Source organism: Macaca mulatta, chromosome 14 (assembly GCF_049350105.2).
Source record: "Macaca mulatta isolate MMU2019108-1 chromosome 14, T2T-MMU8v2.0, whole genome shotgun sequence".
NCBI classification, from domain to species: Eukaryota; Metazoa; Chordata; class Mammalia; order Primates; family Cercopithecidae; genus Macaca; species Macaca mulatta.
This window is the reverse complement of record NC_133419.1, coordinates 4,231,418-4,246,397: the sequence shown is the minus strand read 5'-3', so window position 1 is coordinate 4,246,397 and position 14,980 is coordinate 4,231,418. Positions and strand designations below refer to the sequence as shown.

The following is a 14,980-nucleotide window of genomic DNA, read 5'->3' as shown; positions in this document are numbered from 1 at the left end:
CGCGGCCACCCCCACGCTCGCCTCCGCCGCACAGTAAGTGTTGTGTTTTGCCACATTTCAGACTACTCCAAAGGATTCGGCGGGAAGTATGGGGTGCAGAAGGATCGGATGGATAAGGTAAATATTCCAGACCCGGAGCTTAGTGTCGTCTGCCTGCAGGGACTCTTGGTGGGCGTGGCTCACGGTGCGGGTGGCACCTACGCACTGGGGTGGGGCACAGGTGGTTTCCATCACGGTGGACATGATGTGTCCTGTGCTTCTCATGGCCGTGCTGTGGGATGGGCGCTGGCCCTGGCCCCCCTCCTAGTTGGGGGCCCGAGGCCAGGCAGGTTCAGCACCTGGCTGTGGCACAGCAGTGGATGGCTGGGCTGCCACAGGAACCCAGACGTTTAACATGAGAGGCGAGAGCCTCGAGGGCTCATGTCCATTTGAACTTAAATTCTTAACAGTAAATGAGATTGGAAGCGAGTGTTAGACCGCGTGTGGGGCTTCCCCACTGGTGGCCGGCGCTGCCTGTGCCGTGATGAGCCATGTCTCCCGTCTTCAGCCTCACAGAGACGCGGGCCCCACACTGCCTGCTCCTGTGCATGGCCTGCGGTCAGGGGTGGCAGGGTCAGTCCTTGCCTCGAAGCTGACCACACACAGCACCATCCAGGGGCTCCTGATGTGGGCTCTGGGGGCGTGGGCGGGCAGAGCAGGTGTTTGGGCTGGGCTCGCCAGGGAGCCGTAGCCGGGGCTCATTTCTGAGGGCAGGCGGGAGTTCAGGAGAGAAGGCTCAGGAGACCACGGAGGGACGAGGTGTGGGCCTGGGTGAGACAGGAGTCACAGCAGGTTCTCAAGGAGCCTAGCTGCAGAGGGAGGGCGGGGAGCGGGGACAGAGCTGGCCCTGGAGAGCCCCACACACCACAGGGTGTTCTGCACGTCATTAGGTGACATGCATGGCCCCAGAAGTGTTAGCAGGTAAGGGACACTTTGGGGGTCTGCTTTGAGAATCCGCCAGCCTCAGTGTGGAGTCTGGGTTGTGGGGAATGGCCTGGGCAGGGGGGTGTGGTCCTGAGGAGAACTGGAGGGGCTCAGGTGGTAGAGAAGCAGGGCATGGTGTTTGGCGCCAAGGGACGCAGGGGAGGGAGCAGTCGGGTGGGTGTGGGGTGGACGTGGGGCCGACAGTGAGCTGAAGAACTGGGAGTAGCGGATGTGGGTGTCAGTGAGAGGAAGCTGGGGTAGGGCTGGGGCCAGGCCTGGGTGGCATGCAGAGTCAGGAGGGGAGTAGGCATGCGGTCAGAGGACACTGGGCAAGGGGAACCGGCGAGGTAGCGGGGGCCTTGCGAGGCACTGGGACGGGTGGAGGGAAGGAGCTCCCCTCTGGGTGAGTCAGAGGTTGTGGCTTTGGGGCCCGAACCTGAGGGACTGCTGTGCTGTGGGTGTCTGTGGTCAGCATTGCTGGTGTTGGCAGTGACCGCTGAGCTTGTGAGCACGTGGGGAGGCAGTGTAGGGGTGTGGCCTTTGGTGTCATTGTCTTTCATCCAGGACGGGGTGGAGCTTCTCTCCTTTGGTTTGCTGTGTGATGAAGTCCAAGGCTTAGAGAGAGTGATGTAACTGCCTGGGTCCCCGTACATTGTGGGGATGGGGCTACAACCCAGGCTGGGAGGTGAGGTCATCCCCTGAGGGTGAGGTGATGTCTGCAGAGGGCCCAGTGGGTGACGGGACCCAGTAAGGCTGATGGCCTTGCCTTTGAACAGGTGCAAGCGGCTCAAGGGACATGGAGTAGACGCTGGAGCTGACTGACAGGAGGAGGGAGCAGGGTCCGAGGAAGGACAGGCGGGCCAGGAAGGGGGCAAGCAGGAGGTGCTGGGCAGAAAGGGGCCATGGCGTGGGGGCTCTGGTGGCTTCTGAGCCTCAGGTGTTCTCATCAGAGGTAGTGAAACCCACAGTGAGACTGGGGACGGCCACTAGTCTCCACGAGCCCTGCCAGTCTCCACCTGAGTCCTATGTGAGAGTCATTGCTCATTGGTCAGGCCGGAGTTGAGTCCCCCGCAATGCAGAAAGGTGTGACTGCACCACTGCGTGGTGTGGTGTGGAGGACGGGCCACCGGAGGCTTGCATGTGTCCCCAGCGTCTTCTGCTTCCTGTCAATGCTCACACCTCTGGGTGGCGAGGGAGGGTGGGGAAGGCGTGAGGCGGATCCCAGAATTGGTGTATGATAGAGCAGATGGAGATACATGTATTTCTTATGCTCATGCTGACTCACGGTTGCCTGCAAATGTGGTGGGTAATCGTTCTCATGCCTCAGTTAGTTTGCAAAACTGAGAGGCCATGAAGAGTGCTCTGGGCTGTGTGGCTGGGCCTTTGGGAAGATCTGAGGAAGGCATTTGCATCTGGTAGGAGCTGCCACAGGGCATGGAGAAAAGAGAAAAGTGCTTTTCTGACGCCCAATTCCTATCTCCACAGAACGCGTCCACCTTTGAGGATGTCACCCAGGTGTCCTCTGCCTACCAGAAGACGGTACCTGTTGAAGCTGGTGAGTCCTGGCTGATACCGGGAGCACTGTGTGGTTTCCCAGGAAAACACTGAGGTGAAACGCAGCCGGGAGCAGACGCACCACTAGTTGAAAGCGTGGTTGTTGCTGCGTATTTTTGGGAAAGAAAATGATCCTTTTGATGAAGATCCCGTTTCTCCTGCAGAGGTGTAGAGTCACCTTTCCTTTTTTTTTTTTTGAGACGGAGTCTCGCTCTATCGCCCAGGCTGGAGTGCAGTGGCCGGATCTCAGCTCACTGCAAGCTCCGCCTCCCGGGTTTACGACATTCTCCTGCCTCAGCCTCCGGAGTAGCTGGGACCACAGGCGCCGCCACCTCGCCCGGCTAATTTTTTGTGTTTTTTTTTAGTAGAGACGGGGTTTCGCCGTGTTAGCCAGGATGGTCTCGATCTCCTGACCTCGTGATCCGCCCGCCTCGGCCTCCCAAAGTGCTGGGATTACAGGCTTGAGCCACCGCGCCCGGCCTAGAGTCACCTTTCACACGCAGCCTGGTGCGGCCGTTTCGCTGGGGCCCGTTTCGAGGGCCTCTTCCCAAAGCAAAGGGGATACGTGCACATCCACGAGGGTCCCTCCACACTGCCAGTGACCAGCTCCTGGGAGCAGCTGGGGCCTGCCCGGCTCCCTGAGCCACTGGGTCGCAGCTGTGGCAGGAGGAAGACGTCATGACGTGTGTGTGCAGGCGACGGCAGACGTTCTCTCTGCTGCTTGTTCTTGGGCCCTTGACCAGGGAGCTCGAAACCTGCCCTTTTCTGTGCTGGACACACGATTGAGTCAGAGGTGGCCCATGCCCCGGAGAGTCAGCTACTTGGGGAAAATATCGTACATGAAAGCAAGTGCTAAATTTAACACAGGATGCGGAGAGCTACCACTGCTTACTAGGGGAGCCGTGGATCCACAGTTCTCAGAGTTGGAGGGCCCAGGACGCTTTGACACTTTGACCACTAGTGAGAACCCCCCAAGACGTTGATGTATTTGATGATATTGACTATATTAGAAATTAGAGGAATGTGGCCCGGCGTGGTGGCTCACGCCTGTAATCCCAGCACTTTGGGAGGCTAAGGCCGGTGGGTTACGAGGTCAGGAGATCGAGACCATCCTGGCTAACACAGTGAAACCCCGTCTCTACTAAAAATAAAAAATAAATTAGCCAGGCATGGTGGCGGGCGCCTGTAGTCCCAGCTACTCAGGAGGCTGAGGCAGGAGAATGGCCTGAATCCGGGAGGCGGACCTTACAGTGAGCTGAGATTACACCACTGCACTCCAGCCTGGGCGACAGAGCGATACTCCATCTCAAAAAAAAAAAAAAAGAAATCAGAGGACTGTTTTATTTGTTTATTTATTTATTTTGAGACCGGATCTTGCTGTGTCATCCAGGCAGGACTGCAGCCTCAGTCTCCAGGGCTCAAGCAGTCCTCTTGCCTCAGCCTCTGAGAATCTGGAACTAAAAGTGCATGCCACCATGCCCAGTTAAATTTTTTTATTTTTAGTAGAGACGAGGTCTCATTGTGTTGCCCAAGTTGGTCTTGAATTCCTGAGCTCAAGTGATCCACCTGCCTCAGCCTCTCAGAGTGCTGGGATTACAGGCATGAGCCACCACAGCCATTGGAAAGTTATAAATTGGTTCACTTAGAAAGAACAAAACTACGTTGGGTATGCTGGCTCACGCCTGTAGCCGCAGCACTCTGGGAGGCCGAGGCGGGTGGATCACCTGAGGTCAGGAGTTTGAGACCAGCCTGGCCAACATGGTGAAACCCTGTCTCTACTAAAGATACAAAAAGTAGCTGGGCATGGTGGCCCACGCCTGTAATCCCAACTACTCAGGAGACGGAGGCAGGAGAATTGTTTGAATCTAGAGGCGGAGGTTGCAGTGAGCCTTGATTGCGCCACTGCACTCCAGCCTGGGCAACAAGAACTAACCTCCATCGCAAAAAATAAAAATAATAATATAACTGGCCATGCACGGAGTGGCATTGTTTTTTTTTGTAAATCTCTTTAATAGAAGACGGCTGCATTCTCACACCTATCTGCCTCTGCAGTCTGTCGATGTTACGTTGTTTAGGAAGAACATGTGGAATCACCTGGGTAGGCGGTTGGGAAAGGGAGGAGTGTTTGTAACCTTAAGGGCAGTGTGGGTGTCCTTCCGCGATGCCATGCAAGCGTGCCAGGTGGGGGTGGCTCCTCTGGCCCTGAATGGCTCGCCCCCCAGTATGCTCGGGTGGCACCCTGTGTTGGCTCTTTGGAAAATGCTGGACCTCTGAGTTATGCCCGTCTTCCACTTGTGGATACTTCTCATTATACAGGACCCAAAAAATCACATTTGCTGTCATCGTCAATGTTATCTGCAGAGGCTAAGTGGAAATTGTTGTGTTCATGTGGCAGCCTCACATTTTTCAGAATTCTGTCTTTTACTTGAAAGCTGGAATTTTCCCGTTGGCGACAAATACTACAGTAATTTTTCTTGACACAATAGGCTTAGTTCATTCACTTGGGAGAAAACTGCTGCCAGATACCCAGCTTTGCATAACCATAGTTTGTCTGTCAGTTGTTATTTCAGGGAAGAACGTTGTTCCATGAAAAAACAATCAACTTGCAGCTCTCATGGTTCCATTCATGTTCCTTGAGACAGAGACAGCCACCGCCACAGTCCCGGACACAGCAGGGAAGGCTCACGTGTCTTCCCACTTTTTTGAGACAGAATCTCGTTCTGTTGCGAGGCTGGAGTGCAGTGGCACCATCTTGGCTCACTGCAACCCCTGCCCCTGGGTTCAAGCAGTTCTCCTTGCCTCAGCCTCCGAGTAGCTGGGATTACAGGCGCGTACCACCACGCCCAGCTAATTCTTGCATTTTTAGTAGATACAGGGTTTCACCATGTTTGCCAGGATGGTCTCAATCCCTTGACCTCCTGATCCACCCGCCTTAGCCTCCCAACGTGCTGCGATTACAGGCGTGATGAGCCACCACGCCCGGCCTTGTTCCCCACTTTTGACTTACATTTTTATCGTTTTTTCTTAATAGACATGGGATCTCACTATCTTTCTCAGGCTGGTCTCAAACTCCTGATCTCAGACAGTCCTCCCATTTCAACCTCCCAAAGTGCTGGGAATTACAGGCATGAGCCAGTGCCCTCTTTTCCATTTTTGTCACACACAATATAAAAAAATGTATACTCAGCGGTTGAGATTCACTATATTCAGTATATGTCGATTACAGGATACATCAGTACCTTAACTGCTTTATCAAGGACAGATGTCTTTAAGAGAAATTGGCTGTTTTTATTTAAAATTGTGAGTGTGGTGGTGGAGATTCTGTCTTGTTTAAAGATCTTCCTGATGCCAAGCTTAGGGGGATCGCCAGTCCCACCAGGAGTGCAGTGCCCTGCGGCCGGCGCCCAGTGCTGGCTCCGGACCAGTGGGCTGAGCTGGCAGCTGCAAGAACCTTTCCCTCCTCGGAGGTGGGGGGATGGCCGGTTCCTGGGGCGGTCACCCTCTGTGGGGCTGTTGTCCAGGAGCCGTGTTTTTGCTGTGCTCAAGCCACACGTCCTCCCTCCTTTCTCTCTAGTGACCAGCAAAACAAGTAACATCAGAGCTAACTTTGAAAACCTCGCTAAGGAGAAGGAGCAGGAGGACAGGCGGAAGGCGGAGGCAGAGAGAGCCCAGCGGATGGCGAAGGAGCGGCAGGAGCAGGAAGAAGCCAGAAGGAAGCTGGAGGTGAGCGGCAACGAGTGGGCTGCAGCGCGCTCTCCCTCTCGGACCTGTGCGAGGGGATTGGCAGCTCTGGGGCCTGGGCGGGGCTTATTCTTTCCTGGCCAGGGTTTCCTTGGAAGGCATGTTTAACTCTCCTTTAAGGCTGTGCTTTAAGGCACTTGTCACTTGAAGCCACACATAGGCTGAGTCTCTGGCCACAATGCTCCAGGCAGCTAGCTAGCGCCATCCTGGTCTTGCCGGTCCAGCCCCGGGACCCAGCAACCTGCCCTGCCCTCTGTCCCTGAGCTGACAGCAGAGTCCTGTCGGCTTCGTCCTCCACGGAGCTCTTGTCCAAATGTCAGCCTGAGTCTCTTCTCACCCCTCCCCCTCTGGAAGCCCCTCCTTTTCTGGGTGAAAGTTTGGGGTTTGGAGGGGCCTCTGTGCAGAGGCAGCCTGCTCTTGGGGCCTGCTTCTGCTTGGCCAGCGCAGCCCCGCTCACCCAAGCCCCTGGCTGTGGAGAAGCGCTCCAGAGAAAGATGCCAGGAGCGCACCCCTGGCAGGGGCAGAGCACGAGCCTGCATCTGGGTGCTTTGGGTCTAGCCTGGGTGGCGTCCCACTGACAAGGAATTTCCTTGTGCTCAGCGGGATTAGGGGGGCTGTGAATAGAGCCTGGAGCCTACAAATGTGTGTGTGAAGTTACCAGGTGTGGCTCTCAGCTGGGGCATCTGCAATGTGGGGCAGGCCCAGCCTGTGTGGAAGCCTGGGCTTCTCCTGCCCACCCCAGGCCCTGCCCCTGCAGGGCCACACAGGACATGGTACTTCGAGTGTTTAATCTGTGGATGGCACCAGGTGACGTGGGAATTTACAACTGTCCTGTTGGGGTCAGGCAAGACCATAGATGCCAGGAACCATGCTAGGGTCTCAAGACCAGGAGTGTTTTTCTCTTCAGCAAGACAAGACAGCACTACCATTGTTCCTAATAGAGCAAGGCAGCCTGCAGGGGGAGAGGAGGGAGGGTTTGGAGCGGACGCCTGGGGTTCAGGTCCTGCAGAGGGAGAGGAGGGAGGGGTTTGGAGCGGACGCCTGGGGTGCAGGTCCTGCAGGGGGAGAGTAGGGAGGGGTTTGGAATAGACGCCCGGGGTTCAGGTCCTGCAGGGGGAGAGGAGGGAGGGTTGGAGCGGATGCCTGGGGTTCAGGTCCTGCAGAGGGAGAGGAGGGAGGGGGTTTGGAGCGGACGCCCGGGGTTCAGGTCCTGCAGGGGGAGAGGAGGGAGGGTTGGAGAGGACGCCCGGGGTTCAGGTCCTGCAGGGGGAGAGGAGGGAGGGTTTGGAGCGGACGCCCGGGGTTCAGGTCCTGCAGAGGGAGAGGAGGGAGGGTTTGGAGTGGACGCCTGGGGTTCAGGTCCTGCAGAGGGAGAGGAGGGAGGGGTTTGGAGCGGACGCCCGGGGTTCAGGTCCTGCAGAGGGAGAGGAGGGAGGGTTTGGAGTGAACGCCTGGGGTTCAGGTCCTGCAGGGGGAGAGGAGGGAGGGTTTGGAGCGGACGCCTGGGGTTCAGATCCTGCCTGGGTGGCTCCCTGGCCCGTGTGCCTGCACGCCTTGCCCTCAGACTCAGCGTCTGGCACTGGAGCCCACAGGCTGTCAGTGAGTTTCCCGTTGCTGCTGTAGTCACCACCACACACAGCACACAGCTAGTGTCTTACAGCCCTGGAGGTCAGAAGTCCTCAAAGATGTCAGCAGAGCTGTGTTCCTCCTGGCAGCCCTGCGGCCCCGTCTTCCCGTCTCCAGCCTCTGCTTTCGTTGTCACCGCCCCTCCTCTGTCCCTCACACTCCTGCCTCCCTTCTCTCAGGACCTCGTGATTACATTGGGTCCACCCAGATAGTCCAGAGTTCCCATCACAGAACCCTTAGTTTCATCACACACAGTCCCTCCGCATGGGGTCTGGGGACTGCGATGTCAGCAGCTTTGAGGGGCCATTATCCTACCCTAGTTCATCCTTTGGCCCCTAAAGCTTCGTGTCCGTCTCATGCGCAAACGCACTCAGCCCATATGAAGGCCCCCAAAGTCTCAACCCATTGCAGCATCAACTCAGACTCCCAAATCTGTGGCTAAACCGTCTAATCGTGTGTGGGCGGGACATGAGCTGTGGCCCAGTCCCGGCACTGTCGCGTCACTGGCTGTGTGATCTCAGCCTCAGAGCTCACCTGCCCCTCGGATCCTGCCTGGGAGCTGATGGGATCTGAAGCCTGGTGCTTCAGCTCACCTGCCCCTCTGATCCTGCCTGGGTGCTGGTGGGATCCGAGGCTTAGTGCTCCAGCTCAACCTCGGTGTGGATGTTTTCCGCTCCTTCCCCCAGAGCATGCCTAGAGCTTGGGCGCAATCTTCTGAAACACGGCAGGCGTGACAGTGCAGTGTCATGGCAGCATTCCGATTGCTGTTTGTTTTCAATCACAGGAGCAAGCCAGAGCCAAAACGCAAACGCCCCCTGCATCGCCTGCACCTCAGCCAACCGAGGAGAGGCTGCCCTCGAGCCCCGTCTATGAGGTTGGTGTCTTTGGTGTTTGAATGAGCGTGACTTCTGCCAGAGCCCAGGTCCTCTGTGGAGCGGAGGAAGCCCTTGCAGGCAGGCAGCGTGGTGTGGGTGCAGAGGGCATCGCTGCATTCCATGCCCGGAGAGGGGTGGGCCAGGAGCGCCCTGGGGGTGGGTGACATGCCTCGGTGCTGTTGGGGGACAGCTGTGCAGGCCCACGTGCCATCTTCTCACCCCTCTACAGCCTGTTGTAGTCTGGCCACTTTCACTGCAGTCCCTGCTGGGGTCACCTGCTGTCAGACAATCAGATGTGGGGGTCTTCCCCCCACTTGCTCTCTGCTGTGCGGGACGCCGCCACACTCCCTTCTGGCAATGCCGCCCTCCCTCATCACTGAGCCCCCACCTCCCGCGCCATCTGCCTTCTGTGCCTGCCCCGTTCAGCTCTCCAGCCTTGCAGCCCCTCATGAGTGTGCTGCGGACATGCTGTCCAGACCCTCCCTGTGCTGCTGACCCCCTCTCGCGGGTCCCCCAGAGTTACTGAGCCATCTGCCGACAGCCCGCCCATCCCTGACTTTGTGTCTCCTGCTCCCTGCCATCTCTGCGCTAACCACACCCTCCACCTATAACCACCTCTCCTGGCCCCAGCCCTGCCCCTTCTCCATCCCACCGCCATCATCCTGGTCTATGCATTCATCTCTCCCCGCCCAGGAGCCAGTCAGTGAGTTACGGGGGGCACACTCCAGACCACGGACCACGGTAGTTACGGGGGGCACACTCCAGACCACGGACCACGGTAGTTACGGGGGGCACACTCCAGACCACGGTAGTTCAGGAGCCCAGAGCGCCCTGGAGACAGGCAGGGTCTGGGGCCTGGGCCTCACTGGCCATGGCCTCGTCACCACCCGACTGTCCGTCCTGGGCTGTGCTGCTGCCTTTACCCTGCCAGGCCCTGGGGGGATGTGGTAAGTGAGGCCTTGCAGCTCATCGGGAACGAGCCTCCCCCTCTCGTCCCTCCCCTTGGCAGTCAGCGCCGTCTGCCGCAAGGAAGCTCCGACCCTGCCCGTCCCGTGCAGCTCGGCCCTTGCGTGGCTCCCGGCGCCTGCGCTGAGGGTGGAGTCGCTCTCCCTGCCCCTCACTCTCCCTGGCGAGCAGCGCTCCACCACCAGTTCTTCCCGGATCTCCTGGGTGCGCGTTTCTGAGCTGTTGGCATTGCTTTCTCTCACTGCCGGTGACATCAGTTGGACCCTGCTCAGAAACACTGATTAAAGCCAGCATCGGTGATAAGCGGGTCGGGATTTTCGTTAGGGCTCCGAAGCTGCGGTGGTTATAAATAAAGAGGTGTTCCGCTGGCACCTTTGTAGTTGAATGTGATTCTTCGGCGATGCCCTTACTGCCCTCTGCAGAGAGGATTTGTTTAGGGCAGAGCCCGGTCTGCAGGCTCAGCCGCTCTGCAGCCATGTGGTGAAGCTGCTGTCAGGCAGGGCCAGGGTCGAGCAGCACAGGGCAGGAGGGTGGCCACTCGGCCCCAGGGTGCCTTGTGCCTCGAAATCAGCCAAATTAACCCAACAAAGATGGGCTCTACCCCCAGGCAACAGCGCAGGCAGGGGCGTGGCTCCTAACCTGCTGTGTGGGCGTGGCTACTGCAGGACTGGGGTGTTCCGGGGGTGAGGACCCAGTCATCGGTAAGGAAATGGCATGTGGGCCTCCCCGCACTCACCACCATGGTGAACATGCCAGCAGGCCTGGCCTTCCTGTGCCACATCTGTTTTCTCAGTCCTGGCTGGGACTGAGAATTAGGTGGCCTGTGGGTTTCTGCTGGCTGTGGCAGTGCAGCTGCTGCTCTCTGGAAGCCAACACGGGCCCCGTGCCATGTGCGTGTGACCCTTCCCCAGGACGCGGCTTCCTTCAAGGCAGAGCTGAGCTACAGAGGCCCTGTGAGTGAGACGGAGCCGGAGCCCTTGTACAGCGTGGAGGCCGCTGACTATCGAGAGGCCGGCAGCCAGCAGGGCCTGGCCTACGCCACAGAGGCTGTCTACGAAAGCACAGAGGCCCCAGGCCACTATCCCACAGGTACTGGGCCCCACGCTGCAGCGCCCTTCCCGGTGGGGAGCTCCCGAGACATCCTGCTCGACCTGTGGCGTCCTTGCGAGGAGCGTGGGTGGGTTTCCCGCTGACCCGCCTTCGCCTGCTTGCTGCAGGGTCTTTCTGTCCCTTGAGGGACGTGCTCTAGACACATTTGGGGCAGCGGCTCCGGAGCTGCATCCCGGGAAGATCCCCGTCGTGCTGGGGGCGGGCGGGCAGGGCAGAGGAAGGGAGGGCTTCAGCGGCCGTCCTGTGTCTTTGGGACAGAATCTTGGGAAGTGTCGTCTAAAACTTGAGAAGGCTGGGAACCTGTGTGGGACTTTGTGTTGCTCAGCTCTGTCCTGGCTTTCTTTTAGAGGACAGCACCTACGACGAGTACGAGAACGACCTGGGGATCACAGCCGTCGCCCTGTACGACTACCAGGCTGGTGAGCGGCCCGCAAAAGTGTTCAGAGGGGAGACCCGGGCGGCTGCACCCGCCTGTGCTTGTTTCCTGAGAATTGACTTCTCCAGCATTGTTAGTTTTAGAAATAATTTATGTTGAGATAATTTCAGAGGTATAGAAAAGTAGCAGGTATGGTGCCAAGAACTCCCATGTTCCCTACCCAGATTCCATCTCCGCACACACACGCACCCACCCCGTTATCTTTAGTATTCTCTGAACCCTTGGAGAGCTGCAAGGGTGCTGCCAGCCCCAAAGACTCCAGCGTGTTTCCCAAGGTCAAGGACGCTGTCCCTCAGGGATGCCCCACCCTCCAGGTGAGGGGGCCACACAGATGCCCCATTCCTGCCTGTCCTGTCCTGGCCGCCAGCTCCCATGTGGCCAGCGTGTCCCCCTGAGTTCCCTTTGCGGCCTTGGCAGTTTAAGAGCAGCCTCAGCTCCTGGGCTGGCCTCAGCCGCCTGCCCTGTGTTCCCTCAGGGCCAGGCTGAGCCGTGCTCTGGTGGCAGTGAGGTCGTGGAGACCATGTGGTGGGGCTCCCTGCTGTGCCGCGTGGCGTCCACCTGTCCCTCTGTCTCAGCCACCATCTGGTCCACAAAGCCACTGCCACCCCTCTGCAGTTGACAAGCATCTTATGGGTGGCGTAGGATTCCTTTCCGAACCCCCGGCCGCTGCCTCTGAGTGCTTCCCGTTTGCAATTTTCCATCAGTGCGGAAGTTGGCATGCTACCATAAGTGAGCGCTGGCTGTCCCCGTTCAGTCCCTTTTGCACACGTGCGTTTACATGCACACGTGTGGATATGTCTGTGGCATCTCGGCACCTGTGTGTGGATTCTCATCACCGTGGCTTTTGCCCTCCAGGCCCATTTAAGCCATCACCTCGGGCTTCTCTCCGGGTGTCCCCCAGCCGTCCCTCTGCTGTGGCCTCCACACCCCCATGGCCTTGGGCAGCCCATCTCCCCACCCCCTCCACAGACACGTCTGCCAGGGAGAGAGGGGAAGGGAGGGCGGGCAGGGCTGGAGTTACGTGGTGGAAACCTGCTCCTGAGGAAGGGGTCCGGGTGGGGTGGGTGTTTTGTGTGAGGGGCTCTGGGCATCTCCGTAGTCACTTGGCTCATGTTCTTGACAAATCCTGGCCTTGGTGGCAAGAGAGGCAGCAGGAGCCTCCGCAGTGCATCTCTGCAGGGGCGTCTCCTCTGAGCAGGCTGCCTGGGAGTTTGCTCTGGGTTGCCCTGTTCTTTTCTAGCAGACCAGGAAACGCTCGCACTTAGCACCTTTCTCTGCGTTCTCTTCCCCAGCGGGTGATGATGAGATCTCATTTGACCCCGATGACATCATCACCAACATCGAAATGATTGACGACGGCTGGTGGCGTGGGGTGTGCAAGGGCCGGTACGGGCTCTTCCCAGCCAACTACGTGGACCTGCGGCAGTAGGGCCCCCAGCCCCCAGCCCCCGGAGCTGCGCCCCGGACCCTCACACTACAGATCAGGCCTTCTTTGGTTCTTGGGTTTTGGGTTTTTTTGGTTTTTTTGGTTTTTTTTGAAGGTGGGGAGGAGAATATACACATTGCTTTTATATTTAATACTTTTGCTGATGCTTTTGAAAATGTTTATGCCACAGAATTTGCTAATATATTGTAATCACATTCCTTAGGAGGACTTTGGTAATTGGTTTTATGCATTGATGGATTGATGGGGTTTTTTTTGTTTTATTTTTTGCCAAATTGACTGTCACACGCGGCAGCTTCAGGGAGCTCGCATTCTCTTGAGTGCGTGTTGCCCTCGTGCTCATCAAGTGCAGTCGGGGCCTCCCACGACAAGCACGAGGCCTCAGGTGGGCCCTGTGGCGGGTAGGCAGGAAGGACTGTCCCAGGCCCTGTGGCGGGTAGGCAGGAAGGACTGTCCCAGACGAGGGCTCCCTCTAGAGTCTCAGTGTTTGGGGGGAGAGGGGCGGGCCTGCTGGAGGTTAACACGGAGCTAAGTCACCCAGAACACAGGAGCTGCCACGTCAGATGGGAAATCTGCCTGTGTCATACCGTGACAGCCCACGGGATCAGGTGCCTTCTAGCAGAGACCCTGGATTTTTTCCTGTGCCCACCCCGGCTCGTCCTCATCTCTACTCATCCCTTACCCAGGTCGCTGGGAGGGCTGCTGGGAGCCTCTTCTGCCCCTGCCGGGCAGCGTCACCAAGTCCTTGAAATCTTTCCCTGCCCCGCAGGTCTCTGGATTGGCACAGTGCAGTTGAGGTCTGCGTTGGGCTTTTCTTTTCACACAGGCTGATGTCTTGACCGTCACCCAGGTGGTCCGTGGGCCACCGGGCAGCCTGGGGCGGTATATGTGCCGTGTCACAGCACAGCCTCTCAGCCTTGGGAAGGAAGTCGGTGCCTGCTCTGCTGTGAGCCACCAGGAGCCTCCTCCCATCAGTGGGGTGTAGTCTTTTTGCCAAAATATCATGTTCAATTACAGTAGTTTGATGAGCTGAAGGCTAGAAGTGTGAAGTGCAGATGAGTGCGTGTTCCTCCCCAAGGCCCCGCACAGCTCCGGGACGCCGCTGTCCTGGCATTTGTGGCCACTCACTTTGTAGGAAACTCACCTCCTTCCTGAGGAGCCGGGAGGCTGGACCAGTCCCGTCATGCAGTCAGGTGGGCGGTGTATCGTTCCAGAAGGTCCCGTGGAAATGTCTCGGGACTTGGGTCCCGGAGCACCCGTGAAGCGCGTGTTTTTGCTTCTGAGGTGCGTTTCTCATCCTTGCTTTACCACAATGAGCAATGAGGTCGGGTTTTATATGCAACTTATTGTATCTGAATTCCTGTAGCACACCTCATAGGTATGATTTTTTTAAATTAAAGAATTCAGAATAAACTTTTTTTGATCCACTTGTGTGATTCGCTTTGGTCTGTGGTCACTCCGTTCTGCAGTGGAAGCTGCGTCGACACTCTGGGCATCCTGCGCCCCGGACCTGGGCTGGCGGAGGCCCCCCTGCCGTCCTGTGCATCTCGCGTGTTCTGTTCTGGCCTTAGACTGAACCGCGCGTTCCCTTTTCCGTGTTCTTCAGAGGTGCTGCTTACCCACTCAAATGTGTTTACTCTCGCAGATCATCCAGTTTTTTGCACAGAGGTTCCAAGCAAAGTCAAACTTTCTATGCTTAAAAGTCATTTTGAATTACAATTCTCAAATCCTGAGGGGGATTTTTCTCCCAGTCTCGTTTTGCTCAGGGGCACCGGAAGTTAAAGGCTAAGGGGAACAGTGGCACTGAGGGAGCAGGTGTGCCCTCAGGAGCCGGGGGTGCTGGGGAGCTGAGTTCCGGCTCACACTTCCTGCCCATCAGGTGCTCCCAGGGAGCTTTCGGCTGCACAACATACCTGCTACCCCTTCCAGCCTGGGTGGTGACGGCGCACTGCCTCCCTTCGACTGTCCTACACCTGCCTCTGGCTTAGTAAACAGCGCCTGTGCCAGCTCTGCCCACAGGAGCCAAACGTGAGAGTGCCCTCACCCTCCTCCACTACCAGGCTGCCGTGCGTTCTGCATCACAGGGTCAGAGCCCTAATGGCGAGCCCTGTCCCACACAGGGCCTGTCTGCCGGGTGAGATGGCAGCCACCTGCAGGGAGCTGGGTCCTGAAGAAATGAGGCATGGAGGCTTGGGAACCAGGGGAAAGTCCCAGCACGGGTGGGCAGACGGGGTCAGGGGGCTGGAGGACGGTGCGACGAAGGGA

At 57.8% G+C, this 14,980-nt stretch overlaps 1 protein-coding gene across 42 annotated transcripts in view; it reads left to right on the top strand.

Annotated features, from left to right (window-relative positions):
• Window positions 1–14,142, top strand: part of CTTN (cortactin) — a 39,587-nt gene extending 25,445 nt beyond the window's left edge. For 18 of the 42 annotated variants that reach the window (XM_077960663.1, XM_077960668.1, XM_015113425.3 and 15 more), the window contains 7 exons: window positions 62–117; window positions 2,449–2,518; window positions 6,092–6,240; window positions 8,669–8,758; window positions 10,637–10,814; window positions 11,183–11,254; window positions 12,564–14,142. In XM_077960663.1, coding sequence (XP_077816789.1) covers window positions 62–117; window positions 2,449–2,518; window positions 6,092–6,240; window positions 8,669–8,758; window positions 10,637–10,814; window positions 11,183–11,254; window positions 12,564–12,700 — 752 coding nt within the window. In that variant the 3' untranslated portion in view covers window positions 12,701–14,142. 42 annotated transcript variants of the gene reach the window in all.
• The last annotated feature ends 838 nt before the right edge of the window (window positions 14,143–14,980 follow it).